General features: G+C 25.1%; 9 protein-coding genes across 9 annotated transcripts; 5 read left to right on the top strand and 4 right to left on the bottom strand. All coding sequences in view use genetic code 6, as the record gives it.

Annotated features, from left to right (window-relative positions):
- Nucleotides 1–190: 190 nt before the first annotated feature.
- On the top strand, nucleotides 191–835 carry PTMB.388c (hypothetical protein). The annotated part of the gene is made up of 1 exon (XM_001347176.1): nucleotides 191–835. The coding sequence occupies one exon, from the start codon at nucleotides 191–193 to the stop codon at nucleotides 833–835; it is 645 nt and encodes a 214-aa protein (XP_001347212.1).
- A 158-nt stretch (nucleotides 836–993) lies between these two features.
- On the top strand, nucleotides 994–2,213 carry PTMB.387c (MORN repeat protein). Its single annotated transcript, XM_001347175.1, has 3 exons — nucleotides 994–1,638; nucleotides 1,665–1,937; nucleotides 1,962–2,213. 3 exons carry the CDS (start codon nucleotides 994–996, stop codon nucleotides 2,211–2,213), a joined length of 1,170 nt encoding a protein of 389 aa, XP_001347211.1.
- Nucleotides 2,214–2,229: 16 nt separating this feature from the next.
- Nucleotides 2,230–3,417, bottom strand: PTMB.386 (hypothetical protein). Its single annotated transcript, XM_001347174.1, is given in 4 exon segments — nucleotides 2,230–2,898; nucleotides 2,922–3,232; nucleotides 3,251–3,328; nucleotides 3,354–3,417. The coding sequence occupies 4 exon segments, from the start codon at nucleotides 3,415–3,417 to the stop codon at nucleotides 2,230–2,232; spliced, it is 1,122 nt and encodes a 373-aa protein (XP_001347210.1).
- Nucleotides 3,418–4,539: 1,122 nt separating this feature from the next.
- PTMB.385c (Ubiquitin-specific protease) lies at nucleotides 4,540–5,615 on the top strand. Its single annotated transcript, XM_001347173.1, has 5 exons — nucleotides 4,540–4,632; nucleotides 4,655–5,024; nucleotides 5,048–5,207; nucleotides 5,233–5,494; nucleotides 5,520–5,615. 5 exons carry the CDS (start codon nucleotides 4,540–4,542, stop codon nucleotides 5,613–5,615), a joined length of 981 nt encoding a protein of 326 aa, XP_001347209.1.
- A 152-nt stretch (nucleotides 5,616–5,767) lies between these two features.
- On the top strand, nucleotides 5,768–6,867 carry PTMB.384c (hypothetical protein). Its single annotated transcript, XM_001347172.1, has 5 exons — nucleotides 5,768–5,961; nucleotides 5,984–6,088; nucleotides 6,112–6,552; nucleotides 6,576–6,668; nucleotides 6,696–6,867. 5 exons carry the CDS (start codon nucleotides 5,768–5,770, stop codon nucleotides 6,865–6,867), a joined length of 1,005 nt encoding a protein of 334 aa, XP_001347208.1.
- Nucleotides 6,868–7,010: 143 nt separating this feature from the next.
- Nucleotides 7,011–8,298, bottom strand: PTMB.383 (hypothetical protein). The annotated part of the gene is made up of 2 exons (XM_001347171.1): nucleotides 7,011–7,411; nucleotides 7,434–8,298. 2 exons carry the CDS (start codon nucleotides 8,296–8,298, stop codon nucleotides 7,011–7,013), a joined length of 1,266 nt encoding a protein of 421 aa, XP_001347207.1.
- A 169-nt stretch (nucleotides 8,299–8,467) lies between these two features.
- Nucleotides 8,468–10,552, bottom strand: PTMB.382 (hypothetical protein). Its single annotated transcript, XM_001347170.1, has 1 exon — nucleotides 8,468–10,552. The coding sequence occupies one exon, from the start codon at nucleotides 10,550–10,552 to the stop codon at nucleotides 8,468–8,470; it is 2,085 nt and encodes a 694-aa protein (XP_001347206.1).
- A 627-nt stretch (nucleotides 10,553–11,179) lies between these two features.
- Nucleotides 11,180–12,513, bottom strand: PTMB.381 (hypothetical protein). The annotated part of the gene is made up of 2 exons (XM_001347169.1): nucleotides 11,180–11,477; nucleotides 11,501–12,513. 2 exons carry the CDS (start codon nucleotides 12,511–12,513, stop codon nucleotides 11,180–11,182), a joined length of 1,311 nt encoding a protein of 436 aa, XP_001347205.1.
- A 674-nt stretch (nucleotides 12,514–13,187) lies between these two features.
- PTMB.380c (Ca2+ channel) lies at nucleotides 13,188–14,775 on the top strand. The annotated part of the gene is made up of 2 exons (XM_001347168.1): nucleotides 13,188–13,378; nucleotides 13,407–14,775. The coding sequence occupies 2 exons, from the start codon at nucleotides 13,188–13,190 to the stop codon at nucleotides 14,773–14,775; spliced, it is 1,560 nt and encodes a 519-aa protein (XP_001347204.1).
- The last annotated feature ends 652 nt before the right edge of the window (nucleotides 14,776–15,427 follow it).

The following is a 15,427-nucleotide window of genomic DNA, read 5'->3' as shown; positions in this document are numbered from 1 at the left end:
CAAAATATTATTAATATAATTACCCAATATTTTATTTAAGAATACATTATTTAATTAACAAGATAACTAATACAAACTAAAAACCTCTATTAGAATAACTCCCTCAAGTTTAAAATTCTATATCCATAAAATAAGACAATAAAACAGTATCAATTATTAATGCAAAATTATTTTTTGTTAATTAAATTGAATGCTTTTACAAAAAAAATCAATTTTTTTAGATCCTAATTAATTGAATTTATGTAATAAATATTTCAAAGTCATTCAAATTCTTTCCAATTAACTTGTAGAAACATTTACTATTAGATTCGATTAAGTAATATATAATTATACTAACAATACAAAGTTTAAAGATCGAATTAATACTAAGTTATTATCATTTATTTTCTTTTTAATTTTTTAGAACTTATTTTAAATGATCTTTCTAATTAAATAAATCTTTTTGAACCTTCTTTCTAATATTAGGAATCATTCAAATTAGAACGAAGAGTTTAATTAGTAAAATAAATTAAATTTTACCAATTTGATGGGACAGATTTGTTAATTGCCTTCAATTCCTGAACTAGACACTGATCTCAATGCTAATCATGTTAAATAAATGACTTACTAAGATGAAATTTAATATGAAGAGCATGAAAATAAAATATGCGAATAAAATTAATCCTTCGTACTTGAAAATCAAATATCAATGCAATTATCATAAACACCAGAGTTTAGTTTACCTCCCCAATAAACTAAATTGTTTTCTCAACAAGATAGCCATTACACTCCTGAATTTTTAGCACTAAGTTAACCTTTATAATAATAAATGAATATATATTCATAATAATTTTGAACCATCTTTAGAGATCCTCATAGGTTTTTCCAAAAATAGCTCATCGAAACAATAATAGTGGTATAATTATAGATAATATTATGATTTATAAATGCCGATTTTAATATATATGTTATTTGTATGATAATATACCTACCCCTGTTTTACACTTCATTCTTATGTGTAATCAGGCTCGACGTTATCATTGGTATTCAATTTAAGCTAGAGTGATAACTGTAATACCAATAAATGATATAACAGTTGTTTTGATAGCTATTTATCATAATTTAATTATTTAATTATAAATGGGTGCAACATGTAGTAATACTTGCTGTACTAATGATTAAGAAATCAGTAGTAAAGGCGGCAATGATAAATAAGAGGTTGTATTATCGAAAAATAAATCATTAAAAGAAAGTTAAAGAAATAATAAAGAAACAGAGAGATTTAACGCTGATAATGATTAAGGCAAATCTGATGCCAGCATTAGTAGTATGAAAAAAGAGAATTAACTCATCTAAAGCACTGTAGGCAAAATGTAGAGAGTTCAATTAGAAGGTATGGGTTTAGTTAATTTAGAAATCTCATTTTCAGATGGAACTACATATAAAGGAGAATGGATGAACGGATTAAAGGATGGATAAGGAGTTCTCAAATGGCCTTCGGGCAGTATCTATTCGGGTGCTTTCCTTGAAGGCAAACTTAATGGCAAAGGCAAATTAATTTTAGATGACGAAGATTATTATGAAGGAGAATGGAAGGATGATAAATGTAATGGATATGGTGTTTATTTATGTAAAAATGGGGCACGATATGAAGGAAATGTATTATTATTTGACATATTAATAAGTGGAAAAATGATAAGTAACATGGGAAGGGAAAAGAAGTTTGGTAAGATGGAAATTCATACGAAGGATTCTACAATGATGGTAAAAAACATGGTTAAGGAATTTTAAAATTCTCCAATGGCACTATCTATGAAGGTGACTTTTCTAATAATGAGTTGGAAGGATAAGGTACAATGACTTGGACAGATAAAAGAGTATATAAAGGATAATGGAAAAAGTCAAAAATGAATGGTTATGGAGTGTTAACCTTTCCAGACGGAAGAATTTTCAAAGGAGTAATTGTGATATAATTTTAATAGCATTTTTAAGATGATAAGAAAAATGGCTTTGGTGAATTTACTTGGAATGATGGCAAGAAGATGATATCTAGTTGGACAAATGGTAAATTGATATACAAATTAGGCAAGTAAAATGGTATTGGTATTTGTACAAATGGTGATCGAAAAATAGGATATTGGGAAGATGGAAAAAGAACTAAATGGCTAGATGAGCAAGAAAAGAAATTACATTCTGAATCCATTTAATAATTAGAACTAGTAAAATTTTTATGATATCTACTATCATACTTCATTTCTTTATAAACTAATCAAATTTTTAGGCTGTCGATAATGGTTATTCTATTTTATTTAATGAATTTGATCTCAATGATTATTAAGTTTTTGGTTTCTCACCTCCTTGATTCTGTCGATTGCCTTCAAAAGCAGTGCGTGGAACATTTTGACTATAAATCTCATTTCTGCCTAAAAGTTGATATTCAGGAGTCAATGGATTAGTGCCTCTATGATTGAGTAGCCCTTTTCTCAAAGTGCCAACTTAAGCTCCAGGTACATCTTTAGTGTCATTAATAGCTCTATATTGAGATCTTTTTTATCTCATCAAAAAATGATCACTAATAGCGCCTACATGACACCCTTCTATATCTTTTGTATCTAAATTCTTAGTGTTATAATTTATTTGCGGATGCAATACTCTACTCTTACTTCCACCCACAAAACCGTATTTTGAATTAGCTGGTTAACCTTCAACATCTTTTAATTAATATTCAGGTTCAAGTGGATTGGTGACACGAGATGATTTAAATACTCTATATTCATTGATGTCTTTAACATCCATAATTTCCATATGATCTCTTGGCATGAATGCAGGTTTTGATTTTGCTCCATCCACTTCATCAAATATGTGAACAGTTTTTCTCAATTTCGCAGCAGGAGGATTGGGTTTGGTTCCTGGTATGTCCTTTTCATTATTATTCGCTGTACATCAATATTTATTTAATCTCTAATGAATTTCGGTTGCAAAGGTTCGACAGGTACAGCTTTTGGGAGAACATAAACAGGATCTACTGGATTTGTTGGAGGTCTTGTAGTCTGAAATTTATTCAATTATGGATAAGCGCCTTTGATATCTCGATTATTTAGAGAGAATCCCTTAAAAATAATCAAATTTTTTACATCTCTTCCAACTGAGGGAATCAATACTTTTGAACGAGTGCCTGCAATATCATCTGTTGTATTTGTAAAGTCTTGTTTATTAGTAAATTTATATGGCTTCATACATGGTTAAGCACCTACTTTGAAAATTCAGTTACCATCAATGTCCTTTGTTTATAGATTAAAATCTTATCCTGTTAACTTATCAGGTCTTACAGTGCCTACATCTCGTTTATCTAATTTATGATATAGAATTTATACTTATTGATGACAAGTACATCAAATCTTTCCTACTTGGGAATGGCCAATCGTATGGATCGCTCATATATATATATATTTTAATTTATCAATGTCTAATTAAATTAGAAGGAAACTAATTATTTCCAACTGAAAAACAGGTTTCATCATAATTAGAATCCAATAGTCAAGAAGATTGATCTCGATGAAATACTTGATTCTTTAGAAGATGTTCTGCCAACCCACTAATAAATATTGTTATGATAATTAAAATGATAACTCTTTTTTTTATGACCAGCATAAGCATTTGTTAACAGCAAACCAATTTCATTGAAGAAAATAGTAAGCAATTAACAGTTATTTCATACTTATAGAATGAATTTTAGAGCATATATTAAAATAGTTCCAAAAATATTCTAATAAATTAGGTTAGATTAAATTGCAGTCAAAAATTATATATAAAGAATTACTAAATCAGCTCTATAAAAAGTATTTATTAATTTCCTATCAAATTTCTGATCTGTTAATTGAGAATAGAAAAAAAGAATAAAATAATCAACTTAAGCTAAAATGATATAGATTTTAGGAACTACTAAAGAAATGTACTGATATTGAACATGATAATCTATAATCATTATTAGGAAAAATATTGATATAATCTAGGTATTAAAATAATATAATTTGGATCAAGTTTTGAGTACTATAAATTAAGAATAAGTTATTCAAACAACTTAAATGTTGATTTTTTAAAAGATTCTTACAGTTTCGAGATAATAACAATAGTAATTTACTCAGAAGAAAAATAATGATTTATTATGAAAAGAAGAATACTCAGCCATTATAAGCTATCAAAACCTTCTTCTCTCTTATAATAGTAAAAGAACAAATTGCAAAGATGTGAAAATACTTCATATAAAAAATAATAAATTAAGTATAAATTGGAAATAAATAATTATAAGAATAAAAGTTCTTCATTTTACTTATGAAGCTTAGGAGGTAGATATATAAAATTGTAGTTTTTAAGGATCTCTTTATTATTTACAATAATTTCATCATTAATGATATTTATCTTTGCTTCCTGTAATTTAAAAAAGGAATGTCAAATTATACATAAATTTCTATATCAGAGAGAAAATAAAATTTAGTTAATACAAATATTTGATTTAGTTATTAGGTTTATTATAATTTATTTATTTATTAATTGATATTAATGGGAGTAACATAATCTAGTTAAAATGATCATTTAGAAAAGTATTTGGGTTAAGACTTTCCAGATGGGGAAATATTAATTGGATTCGAAAATGTATAAGTTAATCATATATTAGCCAAGTAACATTTGTTACTCAAATGTAATATTGTAGGCATTGTATTATTGCAAAGACTTTAGGAATTACATTTTATAGCATTAAAACTCAATAAATCAGAATAATTTGTTAGATTTAACGAAGTTGTTGTTCCAATCAATATCAAATCATAAATAGAGGACTGGAGTAATTTCAACAAAGAAAATGATGAATTACATCAAAACAAAAAATAAAATATTTGATGGAAAATATCATTAAGATTCCCATGAATTTTATATGTGGTTTATCAATGAATGCGATGAATTATTAAAGGATAAACAAAATAATTGGATTCGATAAATATTTTAGGGATAGTAATTAACATAAACAGAATGTTTAAATTGCCATACAAGTAATTATGAAAAATAATATTAGTCTCTTAAAGAGAAGAAATGTATTGTGATTTGTCTTTAGACTTATTTCCAAATTATAGTTTGAACACATGTTTGTAATAAATGTCAAAAGAGGAATAATTAAATGGACAGAATCAATTTTTTTGTGATAAATGCCAATCAAAATAGGATGCATCTAAAAGGTATTCAAAGTAGATATATATTAAGATTGTTGTTGAATACTTTACCTAATGTTTTAGTAATCCATTTGAAAAGATTTAAATATGATGAAAGATGCGGTCAGATGATTAAAGTGTCAACAAAGATTCCATTTTCATAATAATTAAGAATAAAGGCTCAGAAGTAGACTAAGACTTACGAATTGACTACAATTATTATTCATTTGGGTCAAGGCATATTGTACGGACATTATATTTGCATAACAAAAATATAAGGAAAGTGGTTTAAATTTGATGATGATAAAATATCTGTAATTTAAATCACAATATCCTTAGTTATTTGTTGATTAAGATCTACATTATGTTTATGGAAGAAGTTATCCAACACAAGCTCAAACATGTGCATATATGTTGTTTTATAATGCATAATGAATGTTATTAAGAATAATAGTTATAAATTTTTTTCTTTTTATTATGTGCAAAAAAGACTTTTTCAAAATAATCTTTTTTCATTATTGATCAAGATTGTATTAAGAAACTTCTTAAGATATTATCTTATACTTATTTTTTTATTATTAATTAAAATGAGCAAAAATCAGGACTTTGAACAAGTTTGCTAGGATATATGCATCTATCATGAATCTGTAGAACATAAAATGAAACCCATTTAAAAGCCAATTAGCAAATTGAATTTAAAAAAAGACAAACTTATGAAGAAGTTTGCATCACAAATAATTAGAAGCGAATAAAGAATTAAATCTCCTTTTTAAATTGAAATGTAAATACTTAAGCATATTTAGATTTCAATAATAAAAGAGGCTTAATGATAAGTGTGTAGAAACGATGTCTTCTGAACTTGTCCTGTCTAAACCTTAGAAGAACTTATCGATCGATTTAAGCAAAAAGTATTATAAATATATTAAATCAGATGGCATTTAGATTTATCTGACTTAACTGATAAGGGAGTAAGAGATCTAAGTGAGGGTTTATCAAAACTCTAAAGTTTAGAGTAGTTAAATTTAACTTTGTGTGGGTATTAAATCATGTTATTAATTATTAGTTGGGGTTATTGGAATCAAAATATTACAGACAAATCACTATAATATATAACCAATGCTTTAATTCTATAAAATCAATTACATGAGTTCAATCTTGACTTAAACATGTGGGCCTATGAAAATAATAGTATAACTGATGAGGGAGCTAAGAATCTAATGAACGGAATTAGTGGATTGTCTAATTTGGGAAAGCTGGAATTAAATTTAAAAGGATGGGGAGATGGAAATTAAGACATCACTGATAATACTGTCTTAGGACTATCAACTTGTTTAAAGAAACTAGGAAATCTATCAGAAGTTAAATTAGTATTGTAAATAATTTATATTTAATTAGGTGGTAAAACATTGGAAAACAAGCCATCAAATAATTGAATAAAACTTTATCAAAAATGGAAAATTTAACCAAAATAGATGTTAAATTCGAAAGGTATACAAAAATATCAATTAATCTTAGTTGTGCCCAGTAATAACCTGTTTAAAATAATAACACCGATTTGAAACTCCAATAAATTAAAGTTAATGCAGTTTACAAAAGAAGACTTCTATTCTAAGTTGAGGGCATTATGATCAATCTTGAATCTTTAATTAACAAAAGGACACTTTGGGATATTATTTTAAAATTATGATTGTAATAAATAATATATATAAATCTAATACTGAAATAAAAGTTGATTTCTTTTCAGTTCATTCTATATAAAGGATAAATAAAAATAGTTCTATATAAACTATAAGAAGTTTATTCAATCCCAAAATAATTTTATTAATAACATCATATTAACTATTCTAAAAATTGAGCTAACAATGGAGATATGCATTTTATTTCATCTAAGTTCTAGTAGATTTTTTGTTAGTCACTCTTGTTATTATTGGCAGTCATCCCCATTTTATTGCAAATCATGGAAAATATGTTACTCTTATGGCTTTTTATTTATGATGAATATTATTAATTTTAATAGATTTGCAACAATGTACTCGGAAACAGAGTATAAATTTACTTAGGAGACATTTAAACAAGACTTTGAATCCAATTCAAAATTCCCTCTTCAAATATTACAAATATTTTTTAAATTGTAGTAGTATCAAATTGCTAGATATTCAAAATTGTTTAGCCAAGTAATGTATGGAATACACAGTATTTTGTCAACTCTGATTAGCCTAATCCATATTAACCTTTTATTATTTAAAACTTTACCGTCATAATATTTTTCTATTATAGTTTGTATTGTAGGTTTAATAGACTTTAGTAACATTTAGTTCTTGCAAAGTGTGTAATCTAAATAAAAACAAATTCTATCAATTTCGTTTGTCTCTTTCATTTAAAAAATAATTGAGCTATTACTAAATTATTATTCATAACGAGGATTCTATCTAATAAAATTGATTAACTCTTAATCATGGTTATTTGGTCTTTAAGTAATTTAGTTATTTGTATTAGATGTGACTTTGATGATCTTGTTTAATAAAGAATTTGCAATAATTTTGTGTTATCCTTTGGCTATTTATTCTAGTTAATCTAAATATGATTATGATAATGTTTGTAAGAAAAATGGTTATACTTAATTCAATAAGTTGAGACATATTTCTTATCCTTTTACATTTTATAATTACTAAGCAATGTTCAATATTGCAAAAACATCTTCTATTTCATCTTTTGTAAGAGGTTCATTTGATTAACGATTATTTAAATTGTTTAGTTGTCTCCTTAATAGTTCATTCTCCCATTCCTTCAAATTAAATTCATCGATATTCTCCTAATACAACTCTAATTTAGATGGAAAATTCTCTTTTAATATGCATAGACAATCCCAAATCAATTCAATGGCTGATTACAAATCATCATTTCCAGTAATACGATAATATATTGTATTCAGGTAAATGGGATTTTTTGGTAACCAAAATACTGAATTTTGGATTTTGAATTTCAAAATATTATCAGAATTCAAAATTACTAATTCTTCTTTATGCACATAAATTAATTATTCTATTTCAGTCAATGCCCTTATGTATCTATCTCTAGGTACTTGATCATGCACAATTAATCCTAAGAAAATACTCATATATATAATTTAAATAAATAATTTTAATCATTTTTCTTATTCGTTAAATCTAATAATAATTAAATTAATCAAAAAGTACTTTTGAATAGTTCAATTGGATGTGATGTAAATTATTTATTTGATTATATTGAATTAAAGATTGAGAGTATGCATTTATTGCTTGAGTTATTCATAAATTTTATAATTATTATAATCTAGTATTTGATATCGATCGCAATTTACGGTTCATTGGCGAAGTCCTCAACTTTGACAATCTTATCTCACTGCTCATAACAGCAGGAATTCGAGTAGTTTTTGTAAAAATATTATAAGTTTATTTAGCATTTTCTAATTCAACCTGCATTTACCTTATTCTATCATTAAGACTTTTTGCAATATCCCATTAAATTTATAATTCTTTCGATAACTTATCACATTATATTTTATATTACTAAATAGATTATTTTTGCTCTTTAGATTCATTTCTTAATTCTTAATTATTTTTTAACAATTATGAATACTATTAGTTTAGTTGCTCATTTTAACTTGTTTATAAATTTAATTATGAAATTATATCATTTAGTTTTTATTAATGTATTTTTTCTAACTATTCGACCTATTATTTTTAGGCTATCTGAAGGTTATTGATATTGGCTTCAGCTAAAGTTTTATCTTTAGATTATTACTCTTTATTTTATTATAGTTATTCTGATAAATAAATTATTATTTATTCCTTTTCTTATATCTATTTATTTAATAGTTCTATTTTTTGTTAAAGTTCCTTCAATTCGCACTTAAATTTATCAACTTCATATGAGAGTTGTTATTATAAAAGATTAATTTTATAAGAATGTTCTGATAACATTTTTTCTCTTTGATTTTCGTATTCCTATTGCATTTTATTGAACTATAGTTTACATTCATATTGTGTTTCTTTTACTTTTTGTTCAATTTATTATATTAGACTTTATTAAAGCTTTTAAAATTTAACTTATAAATCAGCATTTTATTAACTTTTTTCTAAGATTATACCTTATTGTCTTTTAATCTCTTGTTCCAAGCCTTTAACATATTAGATCTACACTTCGTCATCATATTGTTGAGAAAACTCTTTAGTTAGTTATTCTTACGATTCTCCTTCGATAGTTACAGGATTTCCGAGAATATTTTCATATTTTACTTTTTGAATCAAGATTTGCTAAGTAAAATTAGACTATTAATTAATTATGTATATGTCCTTGTATTCTATTTCTCTTTTTAATTATGCAATATGAGAATTAGATTGGTTAATTTCAAGGTTATGTTTCTGCAAAAGTGCTTAATTTTAATCTTATAATTGTTGAATCTGCTCTTTTAATCTTTATTGGCGCTTTTCTTCAATTAGTATTTTATTTTACAATTGATTAATCAATTCTTATTGTTCCTATAATTGCTTATTTTCTTTTGCTTTATTTTTTCTTTCACTTGCCAGTTCTTCAATATACGATTTAATTTTTTGGTTTTATTAATCTAATTACTTTTCAAAATTATCCCTTTGCTATTTAAGCTACTTAATTTATTGCACTTATTTTTGATACTTCTCTTAGAATTATTAATTTTCCAAATAATATTTTTTATATTTTTGTTCTATTAAACTAATTTAATTATCTAATTCTTCCTTGAAAAACTTTCGATCTTTCTCATGATTATGCATTACAGCTTAGGTTTCAAACTAATGTTGTTATTTAATTTAAATAATTTCATTATCTAATTATGCAACTCTTTGTATTAATTGCTACTAGTGTTACTTCATTAATTCTTCTCCATGTAGAATTTAGTCTTATAACTTAGACTTATTTATTTCTATTTAATTCTATAAATCTTTCACTTATTAATTTAATGTAACTATTACATTATCTTTATCAATTATTTATTATTATTTTTTTTCAGATATTATGTTAATATCATTTAATGTTTGGATTTTCATTTGTTCTTCATCTTCCTTTAGTCTTTCTAATTGGGCCTCTAAAATTTTTGTATTATTTTTCAAAGTGTTGATTTGATTTTTCCACCTCTCTATATTTTATTAGATAATTAGAAACACATTAGACATATCAGTAATTGATGCATTTTACTTCAAATCTTGATCAAGCTCATTGATTAAAATATCTAAATTATCTTCTACCAAAAATTTCATCTTATGGACCTTATCTTTTAGGATTGAATTTTCCTTAACTAAACCAGATCCATCCAAATTCTTTTTGACAAAGCTATATGATCTAATTCTTTAAGTCATTAAAATATAATTAATATAAAAATACTCATTAATATAATTTGTGAAACTCTTAACTTACATATCATCTACTATGACTTATTACAAATACACTTATAATATCATATCTCCTAGACTTCTGAATTAATCAGTGTTGAATTTTCGCTTAATGGACTTATTTTAAAATTAACGAATAAACAAACTCTATTTATATTAAAAGGCTCACTTGGAATTATATAATTAATAATTAAGTTAATTAAGCAATTTAAGAGAGAAAATAATTTATATTTTTCTAAATATTGATTGATCCAACAACTCTAAAAAATAGAGAATATAATAAATTAGAATTTACCCGTATACAATTGCTTTCATTTTGCAATCCTATCTATTAATAGTTTAAGTACAAATAAAAGAAAAATTTGAGAGTTATTTATTAAAATACTTCATTTTAACGAATAAAGTCGTATTAATAATCTTTTACACTTGAACTATATAATGATATTGGGATTTTATTTCTATGAATGAAATAATGTGTTTATAATACCATAAGAATTAATAAGTCTACAAAAAATCTTTTACTTCTTTTAGGTACAATGAGATTGGGTTTCTCATAAATTATAAATAGAAATAATTGTATTTTATAAATTGATATCAATTTTATTTTATTGAAGTCATTTTAAATGCTCTTTACAAACTAAATCCATCTTAGTAAAATTTATATGCGTCAATCAAACGATTGCTTAGGTCAAATAATACATTATCATCCTAACCCAAATAAGAATCTATCAAATGCAAGTGATCTTTTTCAGAATCAATCACACTTCTATAATCATTCTCAATTATTAGTAACAAACTTAATTCTTATCCTAGCATAGAGAGTATCTTCTAATAGAATCCTTTTTCATGAGGGATACAATATTCACGAGTCAGCAAAACATCAATATACTAACTAATAAATAATATACTTATTACTGAATCTGTTGATCAATTTTCTTTAGAGCCCACTTAGCATATCTTGGAAGAGAGGCAGTCCAAATTATAACATAATAATATTTATGCATTTGTTATAAAAACTATTATGATCCGTTTCTGATCATCAGTCTGTTGGATGCTTAATCAAAATGCACTAATGTTTCATCTAAATCAACAATTAAAATTGGTTAACTTAATTTTGCATTAATGAATGGATGAGAAGCAGTAAGTAATTACCTTGGCAGTACTTTTATTATTTCCAGATTTCTAGCTTCATGCAACCACAATGCAAAATATCTTCTAATGATTTTCAAATTGAGTTTATATTATTATGTCTAATTACATTTTCTATTTATCATCCAAATTGTACTATTTCCTTATTGAAATTTTTCAGATTGAACATCTATATTTACGTATTCAATAATATTGTTCATTTGTATTAATGATTAAACATCTTATAATTGCTTTTTATTAAATTTGCCTTTTGAAAACAATTCTTATAAGCATAATTAATAATTCTGTACAAATTAAGAAAATAATTAGTTAAATAATTGATCCTATTGTAATTCATAACCTAGGGTTATTAGGATTTTCTCCTAGTAACATAGATCCAATATTTGTTTTTGTAATTGCTAGAATTGCAGGAATAACAATTTCTTAAAAAGTTCTTGGTATAAATCATAGATATCCCCATTTTTTTGAATAAAGTCCCATATTGAAGCAAAAAACTAATTCCAATTATTGGGTTTTACATTTTATTATTAATACAATTTGAAATGATTAAGTATAATTGACACATCCTGCCCATCAGAATTTACTTGATTCTTTTTTATTTAAGGCAAGAAACTTTTGTAATTTTTAATTATCTAATTTGAACTATGGCTGTCTATTTAATCTACAAAGACACTTTTTCTTCTCTTGGCTTATTCATAATACGATTTCTCCTATTTTAGGGATTTATTTCTTTTCCTCTGAGTATCAAGAGAACTTTAAATTGAATTTAACTAATTCATAATTAATTATATTTGATAATATATTTTTGATTACAACATTGTAAAAGCGTGAATAAATATATTTGTATGTTGAATAGTTTACGATTCAATTTGAATTAATATCAAATAATGATTGAGAAAATTAAAGCAATTGTTTTTTAAATAAAAGAGTATGTGAAATATCCAATAATTAATTATTTGTTTTGTTGTCTAATTTTAGGTTTCAAGATTATGTAAACAGAATTTGAAGCATAAACCCCAAACTCGATTAGAATGTCAGATATATCAATGTCTGATAGCAAGATTGATGACTTTCGTTAAGTAGGAAGAATAGAAAGTGACAACGATTTTGCCTCTTATTTTGCGTTGACAAGAATTACCAAAAAAATATAGGGTAGGTATTAAATGAATTTAAGACTCCTTCATACAAAGTAATGATCCTAAAGCATAATCTATAAAAGCAACTTACTCTTCCCTTAAATTGATAAGAAAGTTATTTGTGACAATCTATGTATTAATGACCATCTTTCAGAAGCCTATTTGGTGCAATCCAAGATAATATTCCGTATATTATCAATTATAATTAGGTTGATTGTTAATATGAACTGGAATAAGGATATCAAATACCAGCATTCTTAACATTTTACATACCTGTATTACCCTATTATTTGATTGAAATATTTTTGATAGTTTCTATGATGATGTTCAAGGCTGCAAAATACTACTCATTTCACTCTATTACAACTGAAAGAAAGATCGTAGCTTATTGCTTTGTATTTATTGGAATTATCATAATCATAAATGACATTATTGTAATGATATTTGATAATGATTATTCATACAATATTTCCACTTTACTCAAGCCAATCTTCTTGATTTTCTACAGGTACTTATTCTTTTTAATATAATTTCAGTCAGTACTTTCTTGGGATTATAATGGATTACGCATTAATTATTTACAGAGGAAAGGAGATATACTTTATGATGATATTCTCCTATGTCTTTTTTGTTGGTTTAGGGACTGCCATCTTTAGAAATTAATCAGAGATAAGCGATATTACTCAAGAAGAAGGAATTTGCAATTCATCTGGTCTACCTTTTAGTCAAAAGAACTACTGCACATTTCTTATTATGTTTTAATTATAAACTACCGTAAATTCACCAGATATTTATTTACCATATTATGGAGATAGAAGTGTAGCCGTTATTTACTTTATTGCCTATTAATTCGTCAATACAATCTTAATGATTAATCTTATTCTTTCATTGTTCTATTCATAATATAAGAAATTAGTAGAAGAACGAACGAAATCCCTTCTTGATTAACATAGAAATAAATTACAACAGTTTTAGAATAAAGTACTTCGAAAGAAAAAATAGAATTCAATTGCTAATCTCATAAAGTAATAACAATAATAAGCAAATACGAATTCTTAATTTCTAATTCAAAGAATATTGGATCATTGGATTTTTAAGTCTATTATGTAAATTCTTTGTATTGCTGATTTTTGTTTTATCTTCTAGGATAACACCGACAGAGACATATAAATTGTGAATATTTCATTAAATACTGTAATGCTTATCGAAACCATAATTATTGCTATTTTAAGAGGTCTGAACAACATTAATAAATATCCAGCTGTGATATTTGATTTTACTATCTCTTTGGTTTTGGTTACACTAATAATTGCAATTATGGCTGTTTAATAAGACAGTTTCTCCTAGGATATTTTAATCAAGGTTTGTTGTTCTATAATGAGTCTCAGATTGTTCAGAGGATGCAGTTGGCTATTAAAATCTAAGAATTTTGTAAATATCCTACTCAAGATATCAGCTATATCTACTTATCTATTGTAACTTTTTGGAACTTTAATAGTAACAATAACTATATTTAATTCAATTGGGTAATTAATATTTGGAGGGAAGATTAATTATAATCAATAACATCTCTCTAACTACTAATGGGTTAATTTCAATGATTTTTTATCTGGATTTTGTACTTGTTGGTTTTTATTAATTGTAAACAATTGGAATGTGATGTCATACGATTTTTCATTAAGTCTATAAAGTGATTTTATTTACTTATTTTTTATCTTCTACTACATCATAGTTGTTTTATTAGCTTAAAGCGTGACAATTGCTTTGCTAATTGAATACTTAGTTAATCATGTAAAGGATTTGAGTTCTTCAGCGGAGGAGGACACGAAGTCGGAAATCTCTATTGAAGAGAACTTTCAAAATGAATTACATGTTCCCTTATAATAGAACTTTAAGGCTTAATGAAATGATAATATTATTGTCTGATCAATAATAAATTATATAATAAGATACCCTTTTCTTTTTATTAAGTTGCTTCTAAAATTTATTCTTCTGTTTGTTTAATTGGAGGTTTATTTATAATTAATATTTATTTTTATGGATTTTTAAGTAAATGAGAAAATATTGGTTAAATAATTCAAATGTCAAACTAAAGCCCGTTCATAAGAAATGTGATAAAAGTAGAATATAGAAATTGAATATAAAAATAAAATTAGATTTGTCCAGCTAAGCTAGTGTGCTTTGGTTATATATTATTGATCTTTTTTGGCCCAAAATAAATAATTTCTTTTTTAATGTAAAATTATTTATCTTTTTTCGATCCAAATATTTTTGTTCATAATTGTTAAATAATGGATTTTGTAAAGAACCCTGAAAGCGTGCCCTTATGATCAGTTTACAAAAATATAAAGCATGAAATAAATAAGATAACAAAATTACAGTTCTAAAAAGCAAGGATTCCTTAATAGAATTTAATTAATTTTTGATGAAAGTTAATTAATTTAAATTTAAGAAATCAAGCTTAAGCTATGATATTGTTTAACAAGCTTGAACTTACTCTATATATAAATTTAGGTATGATTCTAAGAATTTGAATCTTGCTAAACATCAATTTTCT

The sequence above is a fragment of the Paramecium tetraurelia genome (genome assembly GCF_000141845.1).
Source record: "Paramecium tetraurelia macronuclear, complete genome".
Lineage (NCBI taxonomy): Eukaryota > Ciliophora > Oligohymenophorea > Peniculida > Parameciidae > Paramecium > Paramecium tetraurelia.
This window is presented reverse-complemented; position numbering and strand designations above follow the sequence as displayed.